Source organism: Pinus tabuliformis, chromosome 4_2 (assembly GCF_031772625.1).
Source record: "Pinus tabuliformis cultivar Carrire ecotype Pingquan chromosome 4_2, CPIR1, whole genome shotgun sequence".
NCBI classification, from domain to species: Eukaryota; Viridiplantae; Streptophyta; class Pinopsida; order Pinales; family Pinaceae; genus Pinus; species Pinus tabuliformis.
In genome coordinates this window covers 204780704-204807171 of record NC_142304.1, presented here as the reverse complement: position 1 = coordinate 204807171, position 26468 = coordinate 204780704, and the positions used below count along the sequence as shown (strand labels likewise).

Below are 26468 nucleotides of genomic sequence, written 5' to 3'. Positions count from 1 at the left end.
TATTTTTTTGTCAAATGTTTAATTTTTCTTTTTAGTGACAATTATTTTATGTGTATTAAAGTATTAATTAACGATATATAAATATATAAATAACCAACATTTAAAAAAAAGTGCATACTTAGGACATAAGAAAATTTAAAGTGTCAAAATATGCTCCCGAAAAGAAAGAAATTTGATGATGCACTCAACGTTTTTTAAAATCAACGTGAAAATCACCAATATTTAAAAAAAAATTATCTATACTTAATACATAAGAAAATTAAAGGTCTTAAAAATAATCCCATAAAAAGGGGGTTGATGTTGCATCAACATTTTTCAAAATTGGCATGAAAATAACTAACATTTAAAAACAATGTGCATACTTAATACATAAGAAAATTTAAAGTGTCAAGAATATGCTCCAAAAAAAGGTGTATTTTGATCAACACTTTTCAAAATCAGGTGATTTTTTGGAACCTCTAAAAAAGTGAGAACTCGATACAGTTCCCATTGAGTTGGTAACTTTGTTTCCATTAATTCCAGATACCACAAACATGCTTGTTACATCTCGAACATGCAAATATCATCTCTCCACATCCATCCAAATTATATAGAGATTTGAATCAACTTCCACATGTCCAATACCAAGACCATGATCACATGGTATGTCCAAGTGTGTGCATGCGTCCAACACTCGATAATGAATAGGAGCCAACAAAATAATAGTTAGATATATTACAAGAACAACATTCCAAAGTGGGATCTAACAATAGGCCATCAGACTACCATCCTAGTCATTTTTCTTTAATGCTCTTTAAAACTTTTAGTACCCTTCAAATCTGAATTAAATTTAGGATTTTCATGGTAGATGTTTGATTACAATATGACTTTCATCTTGAACCATCAATCCTTGTTCTAGGAAGACACCCTGATTTGCTAATGAATATGCCTTTGAGTTGAGATATCTTTTGATGTGAAAGAAATCAACAACCTCAAACTGTGTGATTTGAAAACTTATTATGTAGAATTGAAGATTGAATTGATGAAGGGTACTCTTTAACCTTACACACCTGTTGGATAACTATCATCGAGTCTCCAAACACCATTAAATGCCAAATTTTCCTTGATATTGTCAATCTAATAGCCGCCACAATCCTAAAAATTCGGTCTGGTTATTAGTTGAATTCCCCACACCCCATGAACATTGAATCTCTATTTCTTCATCAGGGGGGAAATACCCCCTCCCACTCCTACCTCCCGGATTTTATTTATTTATGTTAATATTGTTAGTTTGGACAATTATTTGGAGTTCACATAGGACTTAATAATCCCTTCAACAAAGGAACTATTTCTTAGCTCATAAATATGTATATGTAAACATTCTCTTAGGCACTACAAAGGGCATATGGTAATCAATTTGTAAGACATTTCTTATGGACTCTATGACATCCAATATTGAGACCATTAGCCACAAAATCAATCATTTTTATGGGGTGTTAGGGTAGATAAATTGCTTGGATATTTTTTGGGTGGTAATTCCCCAAAATATCATAGTGTTTGGAGGACAATATTACAGGCCATAAATGAAACTATGGATGGTGGTTTTCTTCCACTCAATAGCTCAAACGTTACATCATATTTCCTAATATAAATATCATCAACAACATTATCATCATGAGTGATAGTTGTTTGTAGCATTATGTGTAAGGTCTTCCAATAATTTATATCAAAGTGGGCTTGGAAGTGAGGTGTTTGGATATGCTTATAGAAGAACATGTTTGGTTTTTTTGAATATATAATATAACTACACTATTAGTATTAATGTTGTCGAACAAGTCCATTTGTTGCTTTGGAGTGATAATCTCTCAACTTATGTACAATAATTGGTGATGAATTGATTAAAGGATGTCTTCCAACAAGGCTTAGATATGAGGACATTCATAATTATATATTTAGGGAAAATGCTTGACCTATATGAGTGGAAAAACTCCTTGAACCAACCAAGGAAATGATCTACTTTCGCACCCTAAACTTTTGGGGTAAGTTCATGTACCTATTTTTGATGCCTACGCAGATGTCTCTAACCACCCTTTTTGTTGTAATAACATCCTAAAAGAGGTTTTCATAGATGTAGGATGGCTCAAGATTTGAGGGGATGCACATGAAGGCTTGTCCTCATACATAATCAATGCTAAATTACGCTTCTCCTTTTAGGAATTAAAATCCATTTACCAAGTTTCATATATTATCTTGGTGCCTCTTCTCATATTGCTTATCCTTTTATTATGTCCATGTATTTGGCTCTATTTGTTTCATTTCTATGACTTATTTTCAAGGGCGAGTGTGCTAATTGGTTATTAAAAGACACTCTAATATCTTAATTCCAGGGTTGAGCCTTTTAGGATATTTCAAATTACGTTATCTATTGAACTAGTAGTTTTCACTTGTATGCTCTAATACCAAAATTTGAGGGGTGAACTTTTTAAGATATTGCTAGTTATATGTTTATGTAACTAGTAGTTTCTAATTGTATTCTTGAGTTAGGGGCAACATTTTTCTATGTTTATATATTCTTTATAAAGGAATTTTTTTTATTATAAGTGATTTTTTGTTATTTTCATTCTATTGTTTTAAATTTTATCTCTATGTTGAATATATTTTTTCTATAGACTATTTTCCATTGTTGCAAGTCATTCTCTAGCTTTAACAATTTTGTTTCAAGGTGATATCTTTGTCAAAAAGCTAATGAATATGAAACCTGAATTCATGTAATCTTGGATTGTTGATGCCTTGTTTTGAGGACTTGACTAGAGAGATGGATATATCTCATTGTCCAAGTTAAGGAGCTCAAACCAAATAGTGTTATGTTGTTGCAATAATGCTTTTTGAGGTAGTCAACTTCAATGAGAAGCTAGGAAGCCTATTTGTGGTAGAGAAGTGACATATAAATGTTGAAAGATTGAGAAATTAAATGTCCACAACTTCGATTTGTAGAAATTGAAGATGGAATATTTGCTTGTTAAAAGAGAGTTGAAATAAATCATCATGAAGAACATGAAGCCCAAACATATGAAGTATGGCGATTGGGACAAGATGAATGATAAGGTCATTCCCTTGATTAGTATTAATCTACCAAAATCTATGTTAATGAATGTATCAAAGAAAACTACAACAAATAATATTTGTATAAGCTTAGCTTATTGTCTTAAGCTAAATCCCTTGACTTTGATATTCTTGTGGAAGAAGGTTATGCTCTAAAGATGAAGGATTGTGATAGAATTATATATCACATGAATTCCTTCAATTCCTTACTTCCCAACTCAAGACCATTTTTGGTGAAGTAAAGGGCAATGAAAGATGCTTAACCTTGCTTCGTAGTGTTCCACATCATTGGGAGGATTTTGTAGTTGCCATAAGTAGAGCTACAAAGGTAGAGAATCTCAAGTTAGATGAGATAATCAGTTAGTCACTACAAGAGGAGACATCGAAAAAAAATATGAAATAAACATTGATTCAAAAGTTTTGGTGAATAAGGGCCACACTGAGGAGAAAAATGATGAGAGATCTAATGGGAAGAAATCTAGATCTGTAGGAGGATATATCGATAAAGGAAGGGAGAAACGTGAGTTTATTTGTTGGAGGTGACATCAAAGAGGGAACAAGAAGAGTGAATGCAAGGTCAATCCTTGAAAGGATAAAGAATCAAACAAGGAGGATTGTTGGGATTTCCAGTTGTAAGGGAAGTATGTATCTCTCTTCGACATGTGTTATAACCAATGTCCATGATGAGGCGTCATTGGTTGATTTAGGGGATTCCTTCCATATAACTCCTCACAAGGAGACATTGTTCATGGATTATGGAGAATCACATGGAGGAAAAATATTTCTTAGATATAATTTACAAATGTATCCATGAAGCAAACACCCAATGTACATCTCACATGCTAGGATTGGAACATAACTTACTTTCAATAAGCCAAATGGATGTTGTAGGTGGTGATATTTCCTTCTCTAATGTAGGTTGTATATTGATTTGAGGGGCTATGGTTTTGGTCAAGGGTGTTCATCTTAGAACTTTGTACAAGTTGAATGAGAATAATCAAGTCATGGCTAGTGGAAATGCATAAAAAATGACAAATAAAAGAAAAAATTGAAGACATTGAACATCATAATGTTGCATCATTTGATAGGAATTCATGGTGAAATGAACCTACAAAAAGAATACTATTTACTAATAATATTGTCCATGGAATTAATGATTAGAATGACTCTTTTGAGTTTTGTGAGGTATGTATGCTTGAAAAGAAAAAGAGGGTTTACTTTTCCTTGAGTAACAACAAATCTCAAGAGGGACATGGTGCTTTTTGATACCTATGGGCCTATGGGCACGATATCCATTGGAGGTTCTCATTATTTTATCACTTCCGTTGATGACTTTTCATGAAATTCAAAGTTTTGATTCATGAGGAAGAGAAGGGATGCACTCGATTTTAAGGCCTTTGATGCCTTGGTTGAAAAGAAGAGTGGGAAGAAGGTGAAGGCTTTGAGAAGGGACAGTGGTGGTGGGTATTGTGCCAAAGAGTTATTTTTTTCTTTTGCTAATCTAAGTGTATTGCAACATAGAATCCATCCCACATACTCCTATGAAAAATGGTGTTTCTGATAAACTGAATTGAAACTCAAAGGACAAAGTACAAAGACTAAAGGTGGATGTTGGATTGAGTAGGGTTGGGGCTGACATGGATGCTAATAAATTTCTTGACCAATAGATCCCCTGGTTCAATTTTGGGTGAGTATGAGACATTGGAAGAGCCTTGGAGTGGAGAAAAGTGTTATGTTTTATATCTTAGATTTTTTGTGTGTGAGACTTACGTGTATGTGCCTAAGATAAATACGAAAACGATTGACAACAAATCAATCAACTGCATCTTTATTGAATATATTGAAGGGGCTAAGTGCTACAAGTTGTGGATTTCTTCTAAGCATCAACATACTCGTAATTGGAATGTGATCCTCAAGGAGGAGAAATCTTGTGAAGATCAACATGAAGAATTTATTTGGTAGAAAAGGTACATCAATTAACATTTCTACATTTCTAATCTAGATCCTAAGATCAAGTTGAATAATTGTCACAAGGGTTGGATATAAAAATTCAAGAGGAAGGAGGTGAAGATTAACTTTATTAAAATATGCCACTAGGACCAAATGTAAATATGCATCTTGAACATGACCAACTTTATTAAAATAATAATTTGACGAGGAGCCTTCATGAGTGAAAGAAACTTGATAAGTAAGGTTATGAGCCCAGTAAATTTAGTTATTTCTCTTTAGTTTCTTGAGGTCAGGAGCCAAGAAATTTCAAAGAGGCTCTTAATGGTGAAAGTAATACTCTCAATTTGACTCGTGAATGGTCATGTATATGTGCATATGATAATTAGGTTTGTGAGATAGTATAAATTAGGTTGACGAGTAAGGTTCTATCAAGGTTTGCATGCTTTTGTGTGTATAAATGTGTTAGGCCAGTGGGCGAGTGTATAAACATGCTTTAAGTCTAGGTTGCATGTTGAGCATGGGTGGCTAGGACTCCACGAAGGGAAAAATAAAGTGGATTGATATTAATATATATCATCATAGTTTAGCATATTATCATAATAAAAAGAAAATAAGTACTCAAACTTATAAAAGGGCATTTCCCTCATTTAGTTAGATATATCAGTAGGGACATGTGTCCTTGTGTGAGGGCTTGGAGACCCCTAAGGAAATCATGAACTCCTGGAAATCATAAGATGTAAGGAATTCCTGTCTAACCCTAGTTGGACACCCTAGAGGTAGTGGAAAAACCTGAGGGATTATGAGTATAGAGAAGCGGGTGCACTACTTGGGTGTGGGGCTAATGGGGGATGTGAGTCTATTGGTTGGAGGTTGTTGGAGTTTGGTACCTTGGCCTCGTTTGTGTTCAATATTGGATGTGTGCCTAACTTGAGTAGATTCTGTCATAATAGATTCATGGCCACAACTCGAGGGTGATCGGCTATTGAGAGAACTAGAACAACATGGTCTACAACTAGGTGGCATGTCTGAGGCCTACATCTAGTTGGAAAATTTTCACATATAAGTATTTGAAACATGTTTCATGCATGCCCATGGTTTATGTTTTATGGATTTTTGCATGTTATTCTATCATGTTATGTATATATATATCATCTACAGTTATGACATCAATATCAATGGTGATGTTACAATGAAAATACACCTCATTGGGAGAAATCCATAGAGGAAAAAATGAAGTCTTTGGAACATAACCAAACTTGGAATTTTCAAGATTTGATTGAAGGAAGGAAGGTGGATAGATGTGAATGGGTGTTCAAGAAGAAGTGTCATCTATATGTTTATATGGAGCAATTGTTACACATTATTTTGTCACATTAATGGAAATTGATGTCATACCCCTATCCTTCTGAAGCATAATCCATTAATCCTTGAAGAAAATGGAAGAAAAACGCTTCTCTGGAAGATAAGAAACTTGTGAAAATACCTTTAAAACCCCTAATTAAAAAGGATGTCGCAGCTCAAATGGTGATTAACTACAACACTACAAGGTTTTCGAAGTTTGAATACATCTTAAACTATGATAATGACTTTGCGAGTTCATAGGGTGTGACATTGTTTTAACAAAGGTAAAATTAAAAAAGGTATGAGAAGCTTCTATTCTATTATACTCATAGATGGAATCTCCTCCAAGTGGTTTGGATCTGGCTCACCTCCCTAACCTATTGGATCTCAACCTCCATCCCTTATCATCCTCTTATCCTTTCCCAAGCCTACAAGTACATTCATCTCCCATTGAGATGGCTAGTTAGCAAATCTTAAGAAAGCTCTTAGCTTGGAGAAACTATGCTAAAATACCAACTTTTTATCACGAGACTTTTGAGGGAAAGGCATTAGAACAAAGAAAAACTAGAAATGGACCTACAACATCAAGATAACCTCAGGTTGGAACTTTTTTTCATTTTAATACAATTACATTTTTCTTTTCCACAAATCATTGTTTAATTGTTAGAAATCTTTGGTATATGCTTCCTTGATCAATTATATAGGTTTTATCAAATTATATTTGAATTGTTGGTGCTTTTATGGTTTGTTTGTTTTGTCATTTATAGGTCTTTACTTCAGAGGATAGGGGATGAGACTAGAAGCTACAAACAACCAATGAGGACCAACATCATAAAAATGTATGGGTCTATTCCACTTTTCTTTTCATTATTGATTTGATGATGTTAAACCTATGGACAATTTCTTATTTTTTTCTATTTTGTTCTAGATTTGCGTGCTATAGATAGGGAGATCGTTGTTGTTTGTAAGAGGGATTTGTTTGTCAACAACAATATAGGGCTTATTTGGTGGCAATGGGATACTCTCAAGTAGATGACACTAATTATGAGGAGGCACTCTCTAGTTTAATGGCCAAGATGGCCTTTATTAGATTGTTGTTGGAATTAGCAACAACTTATGATTTGGAGGTTGGGGAATGTGAAGGCATCATTTCTCCATGATAACCTTATAGAAGAAATCTTCATGACACAAGTAAAAGGATTGGTAGAATGGATAGAAAACATGGTGTTCTAGTTGAAAATAATTGTATGGGTTGAAGTAGTCCCCAAGAAAATGGTACCAATGGTTTGAAAAATATTTTGTGGGATAATGGTTAATAAGAAGTGAAGTGAATGATTGTGTTTACTTCAAGAAAAAGGTTAACTTCATTATTTTGGACTTATATGTTGATGATATTATTTTAATTAGTTACTGTAAGAGGTTATCTAGGGAGACTACGTCCCAATTGTTATGTAGTTTGACATGAAGGACTTAGGTGAGTTGGAGTATCATTTGGGAATTGAGCTGAAGACATACCCTTAAAACAATAATTTATATTTCAGCTAAGGAAAGTATGTAGTAAACATACTTGATCTCCCAAGGATGGTTAAATCTAAATCAAATTACACTCCATATAGTGGGAGTGAGTTTTTCAATTGGCATCAATCCTAGGAGAAATAAGAGGAAGAGGAGATAGAAAAGTGGCATATGATAGTGTGCTTGGCATCCTTATGTATGTAATGGTGTGCACATGACTAGGTATTGTACTTGTAGTGGGAGTTATAAGTAGGTACATGGAAAATCTAGCGAGACATCATTGAAAATTTTCAAGAGGGTATTTAGTACCTACATGGCATTGATGGCTATTTTATTTGCTATCAAGGAGATGGAAAGCATGAAACTCTATATGCATGGGTTTGAATGATGTTCACTAGACATGTGATGTGAATGATATAAAATCCACATTATGTATATATTTATGTTATTTGAAGGAGATGTGAGTTGGAAATGTAAGAGTTAATAAGTGGTTTCCCATTCCAGTATTGAAGTAGAGTACATTTAAGCTTTGGAGCCTTTTAAGGAAGTTGTTTGGTTGTAGTAATTATATAGAGATATTGGAATTGAACATAGGCCCATGCCTATTTGTCGTGACAATCAAAGTGCACTTGATTTGGCAAAGAATCCAAGGTTTCATGCATAAATAAAGCACATTAGAGTGAAAATCTAACCCATTAGAGATAGAGAAATGATGCAATTCAATACTTAAGGTTAACACTCAAGATAATGCAACAATGGATAGAAGGTAATTTTCTTGGTGTCAGTGTAACATGGGGATTTAGCCTTAATGATGTAGCTACCAAGTTGGAGATTATTAGGATATTGTTGGTTATGTTTTCTATGTAACTATTAGTTTCCATTTGTTTATGGAATGTGTAAATAATCTCTAGTTTTCATTCTTTTGTTTTAGAAGCAAATTTGTTTCCCAATTGTATTCCTAATTTTAGGGGCATCATGGTTTTAAGTTTGTAAATTCTTTATAAAATAAAATAAATAATAAGGTGAAAATCATTTGTCCTTGATGAGCAAAAATATTGTGTTGTTGTGTATTCTTCTTTGTTATGGTTGTTCTATTCCTTTGAATTTCATCTATATATTGAATGTTTTGGTGCCATATATTCTCCATTTGTTGCAAGTTTCTCTCTAGGTTCAACACACCTACCCTTCAATGGATCAAATAAGTGTTCTATTTGTGTTGTTGTGTATTCTTCTTTGTTATGATTGTTATATTCCTTTGAATTTCATCTCTATATTGAACATTTTTGTGCCATAGATTCTCCATTTGTTGCAAGTTGCTCTCTAGGTTCAACACACCTACCCTTCAATAGATCAAAGAAGTGCTCTATTGCAACATGCAAGTTGTCAAACAAAATAGAGCTATTATTGTTATCATTTATTATTTGAAATATTATCTAGATAGGGAATTCATGCTTCATATGATCAAAGCATGTGGGAGACACTCGACCGATTGGGATAGTGAGTGAAAAATAAGTTTTTGTCAACATTTTGCTTCTAAACACAATGTAGGAGTAAAATGTATGGCAATGAGTAAAACATACTCGTGTGAAAATGGTAATAAATAGAATATAGTTGTAGGTATTTATAATTGGAACCCCTAGTAAGGATGAATATGTAAGCTTCAAAACACTCTCAATAATTCGAACAGTGGCCAATAATGGACATTGAAAACATAACTACAAGATTTCAATGTGATAATAAAGGGGTTGAGAGAACAAATTGTCTCTACCAATTGACTATAGACGTATGAGACAATTGGTGAATTGATAATGGCTTTGGGTGCTACTTTGGATCTCTATTAAACCTCCTCTCAACGAATCACAACCCTAAGAGTTGAAACCACAAAATTGATGAGTTACGCTACTATAAAGGATGCATTTAATTTGTGTAGGTATAGTTCACCTTGAGAGGAACAATTCGTTGAGCAATATTGAATTATTTGTTCTTACAATCATGTTTATCTATTGAATTCAACAATCCTTTAAGTCAAATGGGATTCCTTGAGCTACATTGGGTTATTGGCCTTTAGAACCAATCCCTTTAGCCATATTGAATTTTTTTATTACTAGTCTTTATAATCATATTGATCCATTGCCTTTAACAATCCCTTGAGACAAATTAGATTATTGACTCTTACACTCATGATGATGCATTGAATTTAACAATCCCTTGTCATACTAAATTATTAACCTTTACAATCATGTTAATACACTCAATTTAACAATTGTAAATTACCATCTCAAAAATATCAAGAAAATATTTTAATTCCTTAAACTAATATATTATTAATTAATCTTTTGGTGAAATATTTAAATTAAAAACATATTTATCAATTCCAAAACTATAAACATTAAATTTTTTAACATCTCTTAAAAATGTCTAACACTTCAACTTGTTTTATGTGATCAATAAATTGAATGCCCCAAATGAAATTAACTTTTATCTTTTTTTTTTTTGTAATATTAAACAAGCACACCATACAAATTTTAAAAAACTCAATAAATAAATAAATTTAAATAAAAATATTTCAGTTATTTATAAAACTTTTAATTATTTATAAAACTTAATCTTTTATCGCTTTTTTTTTATATTAAACCAGCACACCATACAAATTTTAAAAAACTCAATAAATAAATAAATTTAAAAATATTTTAATTATTTATAAAACTTTTAATTATTTATAAAACTTAAATCACATTCAAATATTTTCTTCTTATAAAAATAAAATACGCTATCAAATATAATGTAATCTAGTTATATATATATATATATTTTAAATTTTCAAAAAATATTATTCCATCGAGATAGTACTCATTGTTAGAAATATATTTTTAACATATTAAAGTTGCATCGAGTAATATAGAATCTTCAATTATAAAATTGGTATATGTTCATTGGAAGATAAAAATGTGAAATAGGATAGGATGTAGGCGTTCTCCACCCTACATGAGTCTTTAAAGCTTAATAGAGATCCTCAACCTAAATCACTGAAATTTAAAAAACAATTTTTTTGAATTTAAAGTCAAAGTTGGACTGTCAAAATATTTGGGCTATCTCTCCCCATCAGAGACTTAATTTATGAAATTTGAATTTTATATTTTATTATTTCTGGATTTTTGAGTTTTTTAATATATTTTTTAGTTGGTCGAAATTATAAATGAATTTTTAAAGAGTTAAATATTTTATATTTTTGAATTTATTTATACATTTACAAATATTTTAAACAATAAAAAATCTTGATTTAACAAAAAATATTTAATTAAATTTTGACAAAAAAGTTTAATATATAAAATAGTTCAAAAAAGTAGTTTAAATCAAGTGACGAGTTCTCAAGGTACAAATATATTTTAAACAATAAAAAATCTTGATTTAACCAAAAAAATATTTTATTAAATTTTGACAAAAAAATTTAATATTTAAAATAGTTCAAAAAAGTAGTTTAAAACAAGTGACGAGTGACGAGTTCTCAAGGAAAAGAATAATTTTTATTGCACAATTTTAATTAAATTTAACAATTTTTTTGGAAATCGAAATTACTATTGTTAAATTTCAAAATTTTAAGCCCTCTGAAGTTTTTGAAAATACTAATCCATTTCTATTATTAAAAAAATATTTAAAAACTCGCATCTCCCAATATCAATTTTATTTTTTCATTTTTCTTCCAATATCAATTTTTTTTTTCTTTCTAAAGACATGAAAAAATCGCATTTGAATGAAATTATTGCTACTTAAACAAGCCCGTTAAAAAAATGCCGATTTAAATCGCTATTTCAGGATTGCAAGTATCATAGAAAATTGGAAATCCGTGTTCATAGTTGTAGCGCTCGAAGTCTTGGGGTTTGTGGCACTGATTCCGGAACGAGATCCTTGGTTTGGGCAGTTGTATCTCGGAAACACCCACCCCGATCCTCCTTCACACGAGATTCTTGGTTTGGGCAGTTGTATCTCGGAAACACCCACTCCGGCCCTCCTTCACATTTCCCCATTGCCTCTTCCCTTAATTGTACACACAAGTCAACTTTCGTTTAGTTTTGTCAAAATTCCCGTTCTTGGTGCCTGCATTTTCTCACCCTTGCTCCCCTAGACTCCGCAAGTAGACCCTCCACTTCCTAGGATTATGCTTTCTATGCTGACTCCACTCCATTGCCTCGCCATTTAAGCCTACTACAGATAACGATTCCAGCATCAACACGTCTGCCTATTAAAATCTCATAGCCGATTGGACTAGACTCGTCAGTGTTGTAGATCTGCAGCGACGAGAGAAGGCACAGAACATGCAGATGCAGAACACACATTAATTTTCAGCGGGAACAGAGGCCAAAAGTGTCATCTTGCATTGGAATTTGCCATATCACGCCCATTTCCATTTCCATTTCCAGATCAAGCAACCCTGTGCAGCAGAAGCTGAGGAGACGATGATGGCACAGAGGCTTGACATATTAGGAGGCAATGATTCTTCCATCTCTGAACATCAACAGACCAATGCTCATTCAGATCTGACTTCAAAGGACACCGTCAATCACAGAAAAAGAAAATGCCTCTCAAACCACAAAGTTAAAGTTGCAGATGCACTCTCAATTCCTCTAAAGGTACTTTCTTTCTCAATCCCCTTTCTTCCAATGTGAGTGATTTATTGACAGTTGGGTTTTTTGCAAAAATCTTTACTGATCTCCAACTACCTACATATTGCACTGAAACTAAAAATATGAGTCTTATCCTGACCCTCGATACCTACCTGTGCAACTACATTCAACAGTAGATGCCACCATGGAATGCATTGTTTTCTCCTACAATGATTCATGCATCGTTGAGTCTAAAAGTAAAGCAATTCACTCTATAGAAAATGACAATGTTTGTCCTCACTGATTACAAAATGTGTCTCGTCACTGATGTTCACTGACTATAAAACAATCCCCTGCCCCGGTCACTCGGCATGGGGCACTTTCTTCTGTAATATGCCCATATTTAACATTTTGTTTGGTAAATCCATCTTTGATTTCTGATGTTTGATCATTACATGTAGATCTTGACCTATTTCTCTTCAAGTTGAGATCCAAATTGCAACTGTGTGAATGCATTCAAAGGAATCTAATGCTAACTACCTTCACAAGTTTACTATTATTTACAAGGACTTCTACATTGTTCAGACATGCGTACAAGTATATCACTTTACAAACATCTGAGTCTGTTCCCTGAAACTTCTAAAAATCAATAAACTCGTGGCATTTAATACTTTAACCAGAGAAGTTGTGAGATACCCACCATATATTTGCAAAAAGCATCAGGTTTACAGCTTACCTGCTTTCTGTATCAGTCAGTCAGTTTTCTCATATGGCAATCTAAATGCCTAAACGTGCAACAGAGGATAACCTCTGTATACTAGTATTTTTTGTTACATGGACAAAATGTGTTTGGGATGAAATCTTCATTTTCAATGTCTTCTGCATTCTACTACTAATAGACTATTTAAATACTCTGCATCAAGATCCTTTCTATGGTCTTCTGCATAACAGAATTCATCTTCTCATTATCTTTCTTAAATTGTTCTGACGATTACTCTTCAATCAATAAATGGTTAGTAGCAGTCAACTAGTTTGTAACCTCTCACCTGTTTGAGCTTTATGCCATTATCATCTCCTCATTCATTTATTCTTAACTAACTAGTAACAGAAAACATGGAGTAAGATGTAGCTAACCGTGATCTTTATCTAACTTAAGACAAACATCCTCGTTTACACCTTTGAAGGATGAAGTTATGGAATTTAATAAAAGGTATTCTTTCTTGCTTGCCTAATCAAGATCCTCCGAATTGGGTGTACTGCTTAGTTTTTATTTTCTCTTCAGCGCTGCTGGTAGGTTTACAAAGCCTTGTATATTCACAAGTATAAGGGGTATATTCACAAGTATAAGGGGTGCATTTTACATTGAGAGCGTTTGTACACTTGCACCACCTGACTAAGTCCTGGAAATATCCTTGTTTATTGCAAAAACATTCTAATACTATTGTTCTTGGTCCTTAACAGATCAAGGAAATAAATGAGGCTGAGAGGAATGGAAAGCACTACAAAGTTGGGGAGAGTACAAAAGACAAGGACGATTTAAAGGATAAGCTTGAAGAATGTAACAGTGCTGAAACAGCTGAAAGCTGTCCCAAACAAACAGTTGATAATGTGAAACCTTCTTCTGTACCAGTCAAGCAAGACTACATTCATGTGAGAGCAAGAAGAGGCCAAGCGACCGATAGCCATAGCCTGGCAGAGAGGGTATGGTTCCCATCTTTTTAATGAAAGATTTGATCTGATTTTTATCTATCAAAGACTAACCTTTTCAATCAAGATATCATTTGAAGTGATTTGAAAGCACATAGCAAATTCAGTTTCTTGAATGACAGGTTAGACGAGAAAAGATCAGCGAACGGATGAAACTTTTGCAAGACCTTGTCCCTGGATGCAATAAGGTACTGCTACTTGGCAGAGACCAGAGAATAAAATAAGGTATGTTGTGCGTCAACAAGCTAATCTTGAGAAATTATTATGCTTGCAGGTAACTGGGAAAGCGGTTATGCTTGATGAGATAATTAACTATGTACAAGCACTACAGTGTCAAGTGGAGGTATGCAAATGCAGTGTACTTAACAAATTGCCAATGTACACTGTAGTCTCTAGAGGACGTTTATTTGTACATTCATTTTTCATTTTTGGCTCGTGTTATATTGCAGTTTCTCTCTATGAAACTTGCAGCTGTTAATCCCCAGATGGACTATAATGTTGAGGGTGGTTATCTTACTAGAGATGTAAGTTGCTTATTCTATGGTGAAGGTGAAACGCCGTTTTTACTAAATGTTGGAATGTGTTCCTGAGGAATGTCAAACCTGTGATTTGTTAAATCTATCTATGGATAGCCAAATGAACAAGTTCTTCAATGGTTAGATTGCAACCAAGCACACAGCATATGATGTGCTTAGAGCTGGTTAGCGATTGGCATTTAGGATCCTTAACAGTATAGTAGGAATTCTGTCACAGATGAAGCTGTTGTGACTGATGATAATTTCGCAAGTCTCTGTTTGTGCACAATAGTTCTTTATTCTTTGTGTCTCACTATAACGATTTTTTAAGTACTGTAGCTTGTAGGTACGTTTGGCTTCTCTGTTTATTGTGTTCTAGTATATGTTAGCCATTATTTACATTCATTTATAAAAATGTATACTGCAATTAAAACAAATGTATATTCTCATTCAGTTGTGTGGTTTAGTTACAGGTCCTCCAGCCACATTGCTCCTCAGTAAGTAAGATGTTTGCTCCTGACACAACTGCAACCACTTCTCAGATTAACCAGTTACAAAAGACCCCCTTGCAACATGGCATGCAATGTAGAGCAGACAGGCAAGAAGTTGCCATCAGAGGGATGATGGATACACAATTGACATGTATGAATGGCTATGCAGATCCTACTTTTCAGGTACCATACAGTTTAAATGCTATTAAATTGAAACCTTATTAGTAAGTACACGGTTTTCACTGTTCAGTCGTTAGAATTGAGTTCCATTTTCTTGAATATTCAATAGTTGCAGATGTCACAAGGCTGGGATGACGTGTTCCAAAATGTCGTTGACATAGGATTGGATCAAAACAGATCCACTTCTTTGAAATCACATGGATTCCATGGTAAATGCAAATCTTGATAAGGCTATCCTTTTCCTACTCTCTTTTTTTATCATGGAAAATATTCATATGGATTGCTGAGGGAGTATATGTATATATTTTCTTGCAGGATTGCTACCTACAGGGCACATGAAAGTTGAGCTTTAATTTTAATCCTGCCTAGCTATATCGTTTCAAGGAGAACTGTAACTGTTTAGGCATTCCCCAAAGCAAGATTCTGGGGACCTACGAGCGTCTAATACCAGGGAAAAATGGAATTGGGACATGCTTACTACTCAATCTGCCAGCTGAAGTTGAGAACCTCATTGTTCTTATTCATCTGTACATAGATCACAGATCTTTGAATTGCGACTATGACAGATTAAGATGATTCATCTCAGAAACTTAGAGATTATCTGTAGAGAATTTCACCCAATACAGATGTACAATCTAGGTTGCTGGTGCCCTTCATTAATGCGTGCTCAATTTTTATTTTATTTGACAGTCAAACTTCTCTTTGAATTTAGGATTATTACATCATTCAGGTAAGAGATAAGATCTGCAAATCAATTTACAAGATGTGTTTTACACTTTTCCTTTGAAATATCAACTAATTAGATGTTGATTGTTGTTCCTATGATAATAAAATTTCGAATTGTGAAAATATTTTGGTGCATTACCAGTGTAGGTTGATTTTTAATTTTGGATCCAGTAAGCACTTAGAGAGATCGAATCTCTTGAGTTGTATATTTTTTGACCATTTAAAATGGATCTAGGTGCAAATGAAAACAGAGGTAACAATATTTCTAAGTAAATATCATATTTATTGTATTTCTTGTAAATCTAGATCTCTCCTTTGATCTTTTTATTTATATCTGCATGTAACTAAAATATATAATTAATATTATTTGTTATAAGTATCATATTTTTTTTGAACTTAACATGTAAGCATTGCTTACTAACTTACCAAATCTCTATCATACTGGGCTGTAGATGCACCTCGGTACTCTCTGTGCAATTAATACTAAATATGAACTTTTTAAAGTTATTGAACTGAAATTACAAATAAAATATAAAGTAACTGATCGAGTGGAGAGGTTAGACATAGCATCACAGAAAGCACCTTTAACATACTATTATTGTGAGAAACTACTTCATTGACAGTCGCACAAGCACCTAAGTGGATTCAGTAAGACCCTGGAAAAGATCTATACATCACTACTAATTGTCATATCGGATATCATGAAAAGTAATTTGAGATGAAACTCGTATTCCGCTTTCTGAAGAGTTTTCTTTACTCATTAGGAAGAGTTGTTTTCTGTATTTCAAACTCTATATGCCAATATTTCCTTCAAAACAGTGAAGTAAGAAAATATGTTTCTTAATTTCTATTCTGATATTATATGCTTGTTTGAGTATCAACTAAAGGAACATTATCAACCAAGAAAATATGTTTCTTAATTTCTATTCTGATATTATATGCTTGTTTGAGTATCAACTAAAGGAACATTATCAACCAGACTCAAAATCAACATGGTGCAAATCACCAATCATGCCATCAAAAGTGGGTTTACAGCATTGTCATCGTCGTACTTCCAAAACATACTGTAATGCGTTTTATGTGGCCTCATTCGTATAAATGTACCAAGTGACTCTTTGTATGCAACTATTGTCCATACCGATCAGTTGTAACTTGTAACCAATGCTGTTTACTTCCAGCAGTTTGGGGTAGGCTGTGGATAAGATGACCTCAGATTTGCATGCATAGATAACCCACAAAGAGGACCCATGTAACCAGCTCTCATTTATCCCAGAAGAAAAGAACTTTCCCAAAGGGGCATTATTACAGACTTTTTTATCTAAACTGCCAAATTTCTTCTTGTTAAATTATTTCATTGGTGGGATTATCTTATGAGCTGAGGGACATCTTTCTTTTCTCCAATAAGCCCCGGTGTGGTCTTTGTTCTCATTGAATGGTCTCCTGTTTTCATTGGAGTTATTTTTTTATAACAGAAACTTCAAGGGTGCATGCGCAACAAACTTTGAGAGAGTAAATTTTCATGGCTACCCCTAAATCGTTTTGTCCAAAAAGGAAACATGGAACAGCAAAAAATTGAAGGGTTACCATTGTTTGACTTTTTCTTCATAACTTAATCCAACCACCGCATGTTGTTGGAAATTTTGTTTGCATAAAGAACATCCCACTTGATTGCATTGACAATGTCCTTGGCACTCATCGATATGTTTGCAAGGCAATTTATGGTGGCCTTTGATGAACGTCCAAATTGACAGCTTTTTCGCATTCATTCACCACTTTGAATATCTTGGCAATTTATGGTGGCCTTTGATGAACGTCCAAATTGACAGCTTTTTCGCATTCATTCACCACTTTGAATGTCTTTTTTTCCAGCTTCATATCATTCTGTAACTCATTTAGATTACAATGATGCATTTTTTGCCAAGCGAAAATATTTCTTTGATTATGTCATTTTTAATGTTCATATAAGTGTATTAAAGAAGGAATCCACCTTTTTATACAAATTAACGAGAAATCATGAGAAATACTTCAGACAGGTTTACACAATAATTTATGGAGGCTTCAACAAAGGATTACGTGGGGGGATTTGGTTGCTGCAACACCTCCAACTCATGTCACCGCAACACCGTTGTTGAAACCCCTTATATTGCTGCAGCACTCAACACTATTGCAACACCTCTAGCATAATGTTGTTGCAACACCCTTGGCATAGTGATCATTGATGGAAATTGTTGCAACTCCTTATTCACGATGCTACAACTCTTTGAACAGTGGTAATAGCATGAGAATCCTACAACACAGGTCAACCACCAAATGCACAATTGTCATTGTTGGTTGCCCAACGAAAGGATTGACCAATTGCTGCCCAATGAAGGAAATGAAAAAAGTGATTGGCCTCGTCCAACATGGAGGATTTGACTGCACCTGTTACATTGGACAAATCCCTCTTACAGACAAGAGCGATCTCCCTAGATCCTTGACGGAAACTAGAAACAAGCAAGACAATTGAATTGATTCTTTCCCTAAGTTAAACTTGCTTGAATTATAAGAATTAAAGCTAATGGATGAACTTCTTACCTATTTCACAAAATGCTTGATGAAGATCCCATGTTGTGATTCGATTTAGCTCTTCAATGCTTGATAAGACCTCCAAACATCGACCATAAAACGATCAAAAACACATGTGATATAATAATTCAAACAACTTAACCTAATGATCAAGGAAATTAGGAATTGAATTTGCGTTAATAAACATTATAAACAATTGTAAACCATTAATTATTCCAATAAGACAAATCAATGGGAGAAAGTTTTCATTTGTATTAATCAAAGATTAAGAGGAGCCTTACAACCTTTGCCTTGATGCTGTGAGGTCCCTCCCAAATGTCTTCAATTTCCTCAGATGACAAACTTTTCAATCTCAAACCAAAATCATAAGTTTGTCTTCTCTAAGTTCTGCCCTTCTCAGTCCCTCTACCCTCTAGTCATTTTATAGGCCAAGAGGAGGAAGTTTCAGATCCAGAAGAGGAGGATGAGACTCTTTCATTGAGGGATTAGGTTACCATGAGAAAAGGGATGAAGATGCATCATCTGAGGGTTATAGTTCAAATAGTCATCACTTGGAAGCTTTCAGTTGGGAAATATTCGACCAACTATGTTTCTGGAATGTACTTTTTATTTTTACTTTCTTGAATTCACATGTGCGGGTTTATAGTGGCAGACAGAGCGCAGCTCTGCACTGTTCTCAGAGTCAATTCCAGGGAATGCACAGAAAACTTTAGAAAAATCGGTGCAGGTGGAACTTATCAAGGTGTGACAACTATTTTCCCCAAATCTCTCATCTATTTCAAAATATTTTGGGTTGTTTGACTTTTGAGGGAGCTGGTTCAAACATGTTCACGGATGGTAAAAAGACCCATAAACTGATCAAGTGTCATGGCGACAAATTGACATGTAATAGATTGCCCCCTAAAGTGCGAACTCTGTAAAACAAGTTTAAAAGATTGAAGTGCTTTATCATTCCAAGGATCGGATTAGAGGCAATGGTCGAAAACCTGCAAGGAACATTCAAGGATTACAATGCAAATATATATCAAAAATCATCTTTGAGGTAGGCATTCCCATACTCAGAGTAAAGTGAACTCAATAAACAAGCATGGCAAGGCTAAAATCATATAGATGGTAGACACAGTATGGACGCAACCATCTATCTACATAATCATGAATATAAAATCTCCTCGCAACCTCGATTGATGAAACTAAATTCAGAGTTTTGATCTCCATCTCTCGATCCATAGTACGAATATAACCATGTGAATGAATGTTTCAAAGTCGAACATGGTAAAACCACTAGATTTCCTGTTAATAATGTGCACTGTTAACAAACGCGAGAGAAACCACCAATAATGACAATGGTTCTCAAGGTACTTCCAGTACAATCTATAAAGTGTGAATAGGTGATTTGAAGTCGAACACTTATAGAATCGTTCGATCAAGGGCCAGTGATGAGAACTCATCGTCGAAAGCGAGAAACTTGCCATTAAGGCATGCATGCTTCAAGGCACTGAAGGTTTCTAAATCAACTTCCTAGATAATGAGCTGAAATCGATAGGAAGCGACCTGTTGTAGGAAAGCCTACGACACGAAACATAATGTCAAGTTTTGAAAATAGTTTGCAAGGACTGACTCAAGGATGGCCGACGCGATTGAAGGCATAGAATTTGCAAAGGGGTTTGAATTGAGGTTGAACTTCTCTTGAACAGATAATGACACGACAATGACTTGGCAACATTTGACTTAATGATAACACCAAAAACCATGAAGACTTTCAATGAGGTTTGATTAACTGTAAGACAAATGGATTTCCCAACCCGTACATGAGTGTGACAGAGTGTCGTGTTCAAGAGCGACTTGCTACTTTTTTAAAAATGATAATGTAAAATGGACACCTTTTCCCAATTTCCCCCCACCATTACTGGCAAGTACCTCTTTATTTTTTACAAGCTTGAGGAGGATAAAATATGCTTGGACTGTAAGCTCATCCTTTGGATGAGTCCATCGAAGTATTTTTAACGAACCTTAAGAAGGAATGGTTCAGTCCCGTTATGCTTAATGGGTCCTATACTGTTTAGTTTTTTATGAGTCCAGTCAAGAAGTAACTCGATGTCATTTTCTTTTAAGAGTTTGAAAAAGGCACAAAAAAGAAACTCATTCAGTTCTTTTACCGTAAAATTTTTAACGAGCTCAAACAAAGTAAAGCTCGACGTTTTTCAATTTTAGAGAGTTAGAAGAAAAACATAAGTAAACTCCATTAGGTTCTTTTTCGTCAGTTTTAGTCTCTCAGATCCGAAAAAAGGATAAAATAATACAAAAGAGAACTCTATTGACCATGTTCGATCAACGTATACATTTTTTGTAAATAGTCCTAACTCAGTCTGTAAAAGGGGTAAACTTATACTGAGTGGACAGTTGTTCATTTACTTTTACGAGTTCAAACAAGCAAGTACTTGACGATCTTTTCATTTTGAAAGAGTCTGAAAATGGCTTAAAAGAGGACTACATGATTTTCACTTTTCATAATTTTTTAAGAGCATGAAAAGTGATAAAAGTCTGCTAAAAAGTCAAAATGATTCATTTTCGTTCTGTAACCTATCCTACACATCTAAACTCAATAAATTGTCATAACTGCTCAAAAAATGTCATTTTCCCTCCTAGAAGGTTTTAAATATAAAAAATAATATTTTTTAGCTCCAAAAAAAACTTATAAAAGTGGAAAAGGTAAATTATTGTCACAATTATGATTTTTACCATTTGAGAGCAAAGAGAGGAGTTTTTACCACCATACTTCTAGGACTGATTCTGAGCTAATCGGTGGATGAAATCGCACACCGTTTCTTCCAGGTAGAAGATCTCTCCTTAACTTAGCTTTTCATTCATTTAAAATTTCATTTTAAGCTTTCATTTATTTTTTTGGGGCAAAATTATGTTAAAAAATGCGCCCTCGACCATGCGCTGGTTCTTTTCAGTTGGGCCCGCGAAAGTTGATAAAATTTTCCATACAAAAAATCACGGCATGCGCAGAATTTTACTGGCAAAATCAACACAGCTGCGCCCTATCCGTAAAATGGTGGTCGTGCAAGCGCCCGGGGTTTATTTTTAAACCAGTTTTGGGCTAAAAAAAACATGAGATGAGTTTCTAAAATGATTCTAATCCTTTTAAAATGACCATTTCAGGTAATTTGATTGCTCAAAATGGAGTGGAGGGAAAGAGAGCATGAGGCCAATGATTTGGCAGCTTTCGCAGATCTGGTCACCGTGCAGGCTCTCAGGACTTGTGGCCTCCTTAAACACTGGCTTATTCCTGAGATGAAAGCTCAGGTAAATCTGATGACATGGCTGGTAAGGACCTGGAATGTCCAAGAACAGTGTTTTGTGATTGCCGATCATTGCGTTATCATTGACGTCGATGAGATCTATTTCTTGACTTGGCTATCTCATCGGGGAGCTGATATTTCACTATTCGGACAGAGGACGGGAGGAGATACTACTGATGGGTATCTATGACGCTTTTGCAAGGGTGCACCACCCAAGGATGGGAGAATTGATATTCAGACCATCGAGCTCTTGCCCCTGAGGACCATTAATTTCACTATTTTCAAACTATGTGGTAGTGTTGCCCTTCATTTAGCCACACAGGTACATATGCAGACAGTCATGGAATGCTGGGAATCCACGGTGTACAACTGGTGCGAAGCAGTGGTGGTGAACATGAAGGGCCATTTGACTGGGTGTAAGAATGGAAAACTGAAGAATTTCGGTTATGGTGAAATTCTTGTTGCTTTTTCCCTAGAGAGGATTCCTATCCTCTGGCCACGATAGATTCTAGCAGACGAGGGGGGTCCTAAGGATCCACACATGATGAGGTGGGTTGCATTGATGGCACACCATGGAGGTGATGGACTCGTAGTGAGGTATACTACAGGGTTCTTTGACTGGTTAAGCTAGCAGATTGTTCCGATTGAGGACTTTCCGTATGTCGGGATGAATTACAGAGGTGACCTTGATATCCCACTTCCAACTGAAACTAAGTGAGGTGATCTACGTGAGAATTTTTTTCATTTTGACATATTTCCAAATTTTTATGTGTTTTTTGTCTTCAAAGGCTAATTATCTGAAATTCATGTGCAGATGTGGGCCCAACCCGACCAGTCGGGCTGAGATGATTTGATAGACGAGGCGAGCAGCCTATAGCAGCTACAACAGCGAACCCAGAGGCATAGGTTATATTGACAGAGCTGGAACACAACCTTGATAGGTTGACTTCGAACATCCCAGAGACTGGGATTGATGACATTCCTTGCGCTTATTAGAGACATGTAGTTGGGGTTCCAAGGCCCCTCAGACATTTGCTGCGTCAAGTTGCTCGTGCTATCATTTGTTATCATGAGCATCATCATGCTTAGTTATTCTAGTTTCTAGGACCACATTTTGAGTTTTGGTGTTAGCATATTCAGAAAATAAAAGGCCACGAGGCCTTATGTCTTCGTATAACATATTTTGTAGACACACACTTTTATACAAAATCTATTTTAATGAAAAATATACTACTTTTACCTATTGTTTATCTTGACAAATGTATGAATGGATATTGCTTTTAATTTACAAATGTCCAAATGTATATTTAACACATGATTCACCAATGCATCTGTCAATGTGTTTAAATATCTCGGAATGTGTTGATATTCGATAAAATCAAATTGTCTTTCCAAAAGATGGACTCGTAAAAATACTCTTAACATGGTTTGACTCCTTACTATATAGACATCGTTTAAATGTAATACCACGAGATGATAATCTAACCTAATGATCAAATGCCGGATGCCAAATGTGATGGCATCAGCTAATAGCTCAATGACTGCGCTATATTCCGCTATGTCGTTTGTTGTTTGATCGAGACATATTCCATGAATAGAGAGTAGCTCATCACTAGATGAATAGATAACCCAGGTTGCGGAAGAGAAATTCTGAGTACTACGAGTAGCACCATTAGGAGAATCTATGTTTAGGTTCAACTCAAACTCTCGTTCTAGGAGTATCCTAGGTAATTTTCCCACTTATATCACAAGTTATGGTACAACCCCTTGTTAAATATTTACCTCATGTATCTAGTGTTCAATCAATTTCAGGTATTCTAGGGAAAGCATCTCGCTAAAAACCCCAACTATCTGTATATTATATTGATTGAGAACATGTAACAAACATAGTACAATACTCCTCACAAGTACTCAGTACTATCTCCACCTGTTACACACAATACAACTCAGATCTAATCTCCAAATCTCCTCTGCTGCTTGCCTGCCTCCACTGTACAATACCTGCTGAGAATAAATGAGAATAGCTGATCCAAACTCCTATTTACCTTGTGAAAATCACCCACACTGTAAATCATGTGAGCACAAGCTATATTTCACTTGGTATTGGCCCACACTACGCAGAGGTCATTGGCATAACTCAATCCCATGCATGTGCACAATCTCATGCACAACTGATAGCAATCTCAACCTTTAACCCCTGTCTCCACTGAACTGTACATGCACTGAGTTAACTGATGTATTCTTCAGTTGCATTATGAGTTAATAATTAGTGAATTAATTAATAATTAATTCACACAACTCATCATTTAGTCTATTGGCTAGTTAGACTAAATACAACTAGTTCAACTAAGTCAAACTGAACACAACTCCATTAACTGCTCATCCAACTCCACAGAACTCAACCACATGAGTTCTAACTGATGCCCTACATGCAATAGCTCAACTGACCCAGAAAGAAAGCGTATTTCCTTCTAACAACTGCATGTGCCACATCTGTAGCTCAAACTGAAGTGCTCCAAGAGAATAAGATAAAGTTTATAGTCTAAATATTATTATGAGACAATAATATTTGACTTTTCTATTTTTGACTAGCAGTCTAAAAATAGACTCTGATCACTCCTACTGTGATCACTCCTGCTGTGATCCAAAAATAGACTTTGCACCATAATTTGCCTGCGGGCCCACTTAGTGAAGGCGACTCCTTTCCAATAAGCTCCATCATCTTGTTGCATTCTCAACAAGCATTTCTTGTTGCACACTTTTCAACACTCCCTTTCAACAAGAAAGGCTTCCTCTCAAACCCGATCCTGAAACTCTGGAATGTTCTGCATTCAACACATCTGCCCGCTCCACTTTGCTTCAACAACACTTGGAACACAAACACTCCCAACTGACCACTCTGTTGGGCTAGGAACATACTCTGATGTTGAAGCTCTACTTGCTGCTGACAAGTGCTCCCTCTCTAACATCTGCGCTACTGCAACATCTCCATGCATCTCCACCTAGCACTGTGCAAAACACTTGTGCCTCTCGCATTGTTGCAGCCTGCATGCTATGCACTGTCTTGGGATTCCCTACATTGTTGCTCTCTATGCCGCTCCATTCGCATTTGTCTCTACCCAATCAATCAGTTCTTGCTACTCCACATCAGGGCTCCCATAGCAAGGTCTCATCCAAGAGGTTGGGTACCTCAAGGATCCTGCCCCTCCTCCTTAGGACGATCAATCCACATCACCCCACCTCCTACCTGGAGGTATGGCTGCATGCGATCCCTCAGCCCACCTGGCTTGAAGTTTCCCCCTATTGGAGGTCTCTGCATGAGTAGATGTCTCTACTCAATCTCCTCTCAACGTCCCTTGTTGTGGTTGCTCCACAACCTCATGAAGTTGTTGCACCAATCGTGGCTCCTCCACAATTGTCTGATACTTCTTCTGGCTTTGCATGTTGAGAGGTAATATACGCTCCCTCTCAACCACCAAGTCTCCATCAGTTGCCTTGCTGCTCAAGGCTTTGCATGCATCTTGAACCTCAAGAGCATACAGGTTCTTGACCCGTGAACCAATCTGCTTCACCTGTCTAGTGATGATGTGTCTAAGGAAAACCTTTCCCTCACTGAAGACTACATCATAGCCTCTATCTTCCAGCATCGCGATCGACACCAAGTTTCTCTTCAGTCCTGGTACATACTTGACATCGGTCAAGGTAAGGCGAGCTCCATGCTCCCTCTGAAAAATAACTGTGCCTACACCTGAGACACTATACTTCTCATCATTACCCATTGCTATGAGTATCTGGAGATATTTTTCCTCCAAAGTACTGAACAAACTTTTGTCACCGGTCATGTGGAAAGAAGCTCCACTGTCAAGAAACCAACCACTTCCCATCATGGATGAAACCATGCATGCGAAGAATGTGAAGTCCAACTCAAACTGTGAAGCAAGTGAGGCTGCCTCACCTTCAGATTCTTCCCCGGATCCCTTCTTGGACTTCTTCCTTGGGCAATTAGTAGCATAATGGCCCAACTCATGACAACGAAAGCATCTCACCTTCGACTTGTCAACCTTCTTCCCATCATTGGAAGAACTGGATTCGGAAAGAGAACCCTTCACCTTCCCCTTCTTCACCTTACTCGCTAAGGCACAGTTCTCCTCATCATGCATAGATGAAGAACCATCTCTGGTGTGCCGTCTATTCTCCTCTTGCACAAGATCCGACCAAAGTCTCTCCCATCCTGGCAATTTCTCCCTTCCATTCACTGAGCCCTGGTAGCTATGCCAACTCTTAGGAAGGCCAAGGAGTGCTAGACTCACCATATCCTCATCCTCAACAGCTACCCCCACACTTCCCAGCTCATCCCGGCATTGGGTGAACTTCGTGAGATACTCGGGCATAATGTCTCCATTCTCACACCTAATGTTTCTGAGTTTATCCTTGAGCGCCATTCCACCAGCTCAAAACTCAACTGCTTCTGATTTAAAATTCGTGAGAACA

At 35.6% G+C, this 26468-nt stretch overlaps 1 protein-coding gene across 3 annotated transcripts; it reads left to right on the top strand.

Moving 5' to 3' along the window:
- The first annotated feature begins 11687 nt into the window (after positions 1-11687).
- On the top strand, positions 11688-16063 carry LOC149168836 (transcription factor bHLH49-like). Of its 3 annotated transcripts, none has more exons than XM_089426976.1 (8): positions 11688-12515; positions 13950-14189; positions 14318-14383; positions 14470-14538; positions 14645-14719; positions 15178-15384; positions 15497-15590; positions 15697-16063. In XM_089426976.1, the coding sequence occupies exons 1-8, from the start codon at positions 12342-12344 to the stop codon at positions 15732-15734; spliced, it is 963 nt and encodes a 320-aa protein (XP_089283102.1). In that variant the 5' UTR covers positions 11688-12341; the 3' UTR covers positions 15735-16063. The 3 variants fall into 3 exon arrangements, with proteins under 3 accessions (XP_089283102.1, XP_089283100.1, XP_089283101.1); XM_089426974.1 differs by having other exon boundaries at positions 15491-15590; XM_089426975.1 differs by having other exon boundaries at positions 11689-12515; positions 15184-15384; positions 15491-15590.
- The last annotated feature ends 10405 nt before the right edge of the window (positions 16064-26468 follow it).

What these genes read in the sequence shown, in the direction of transcription:
- LOC149168836 (XM_089426974.1), top strand. Translation starts at nt 12,342, where the DNA reads ATGATGGCACAGAGGCTTGACATATTAGGAGGCAATGATTCTTCCATC. An exon ending in CACTCTCAATTCCTCTAAAG is followed by an intron (nt 12,516 to 13,949) that starts GTACTTTCTTTC and finishes GGTCCTTAACAG; the next exon opens with ATCAAGGAAATAAATGAGGC. An exon ending in GAAATCACATGGATTCCATG is followed by an intron (nt 15,591 to 15,696) that starts GTAAATGCAAAT and finishes ATTTTCTTGCAG; the next exon opens with GATTGCTACCTACAGGGCAC.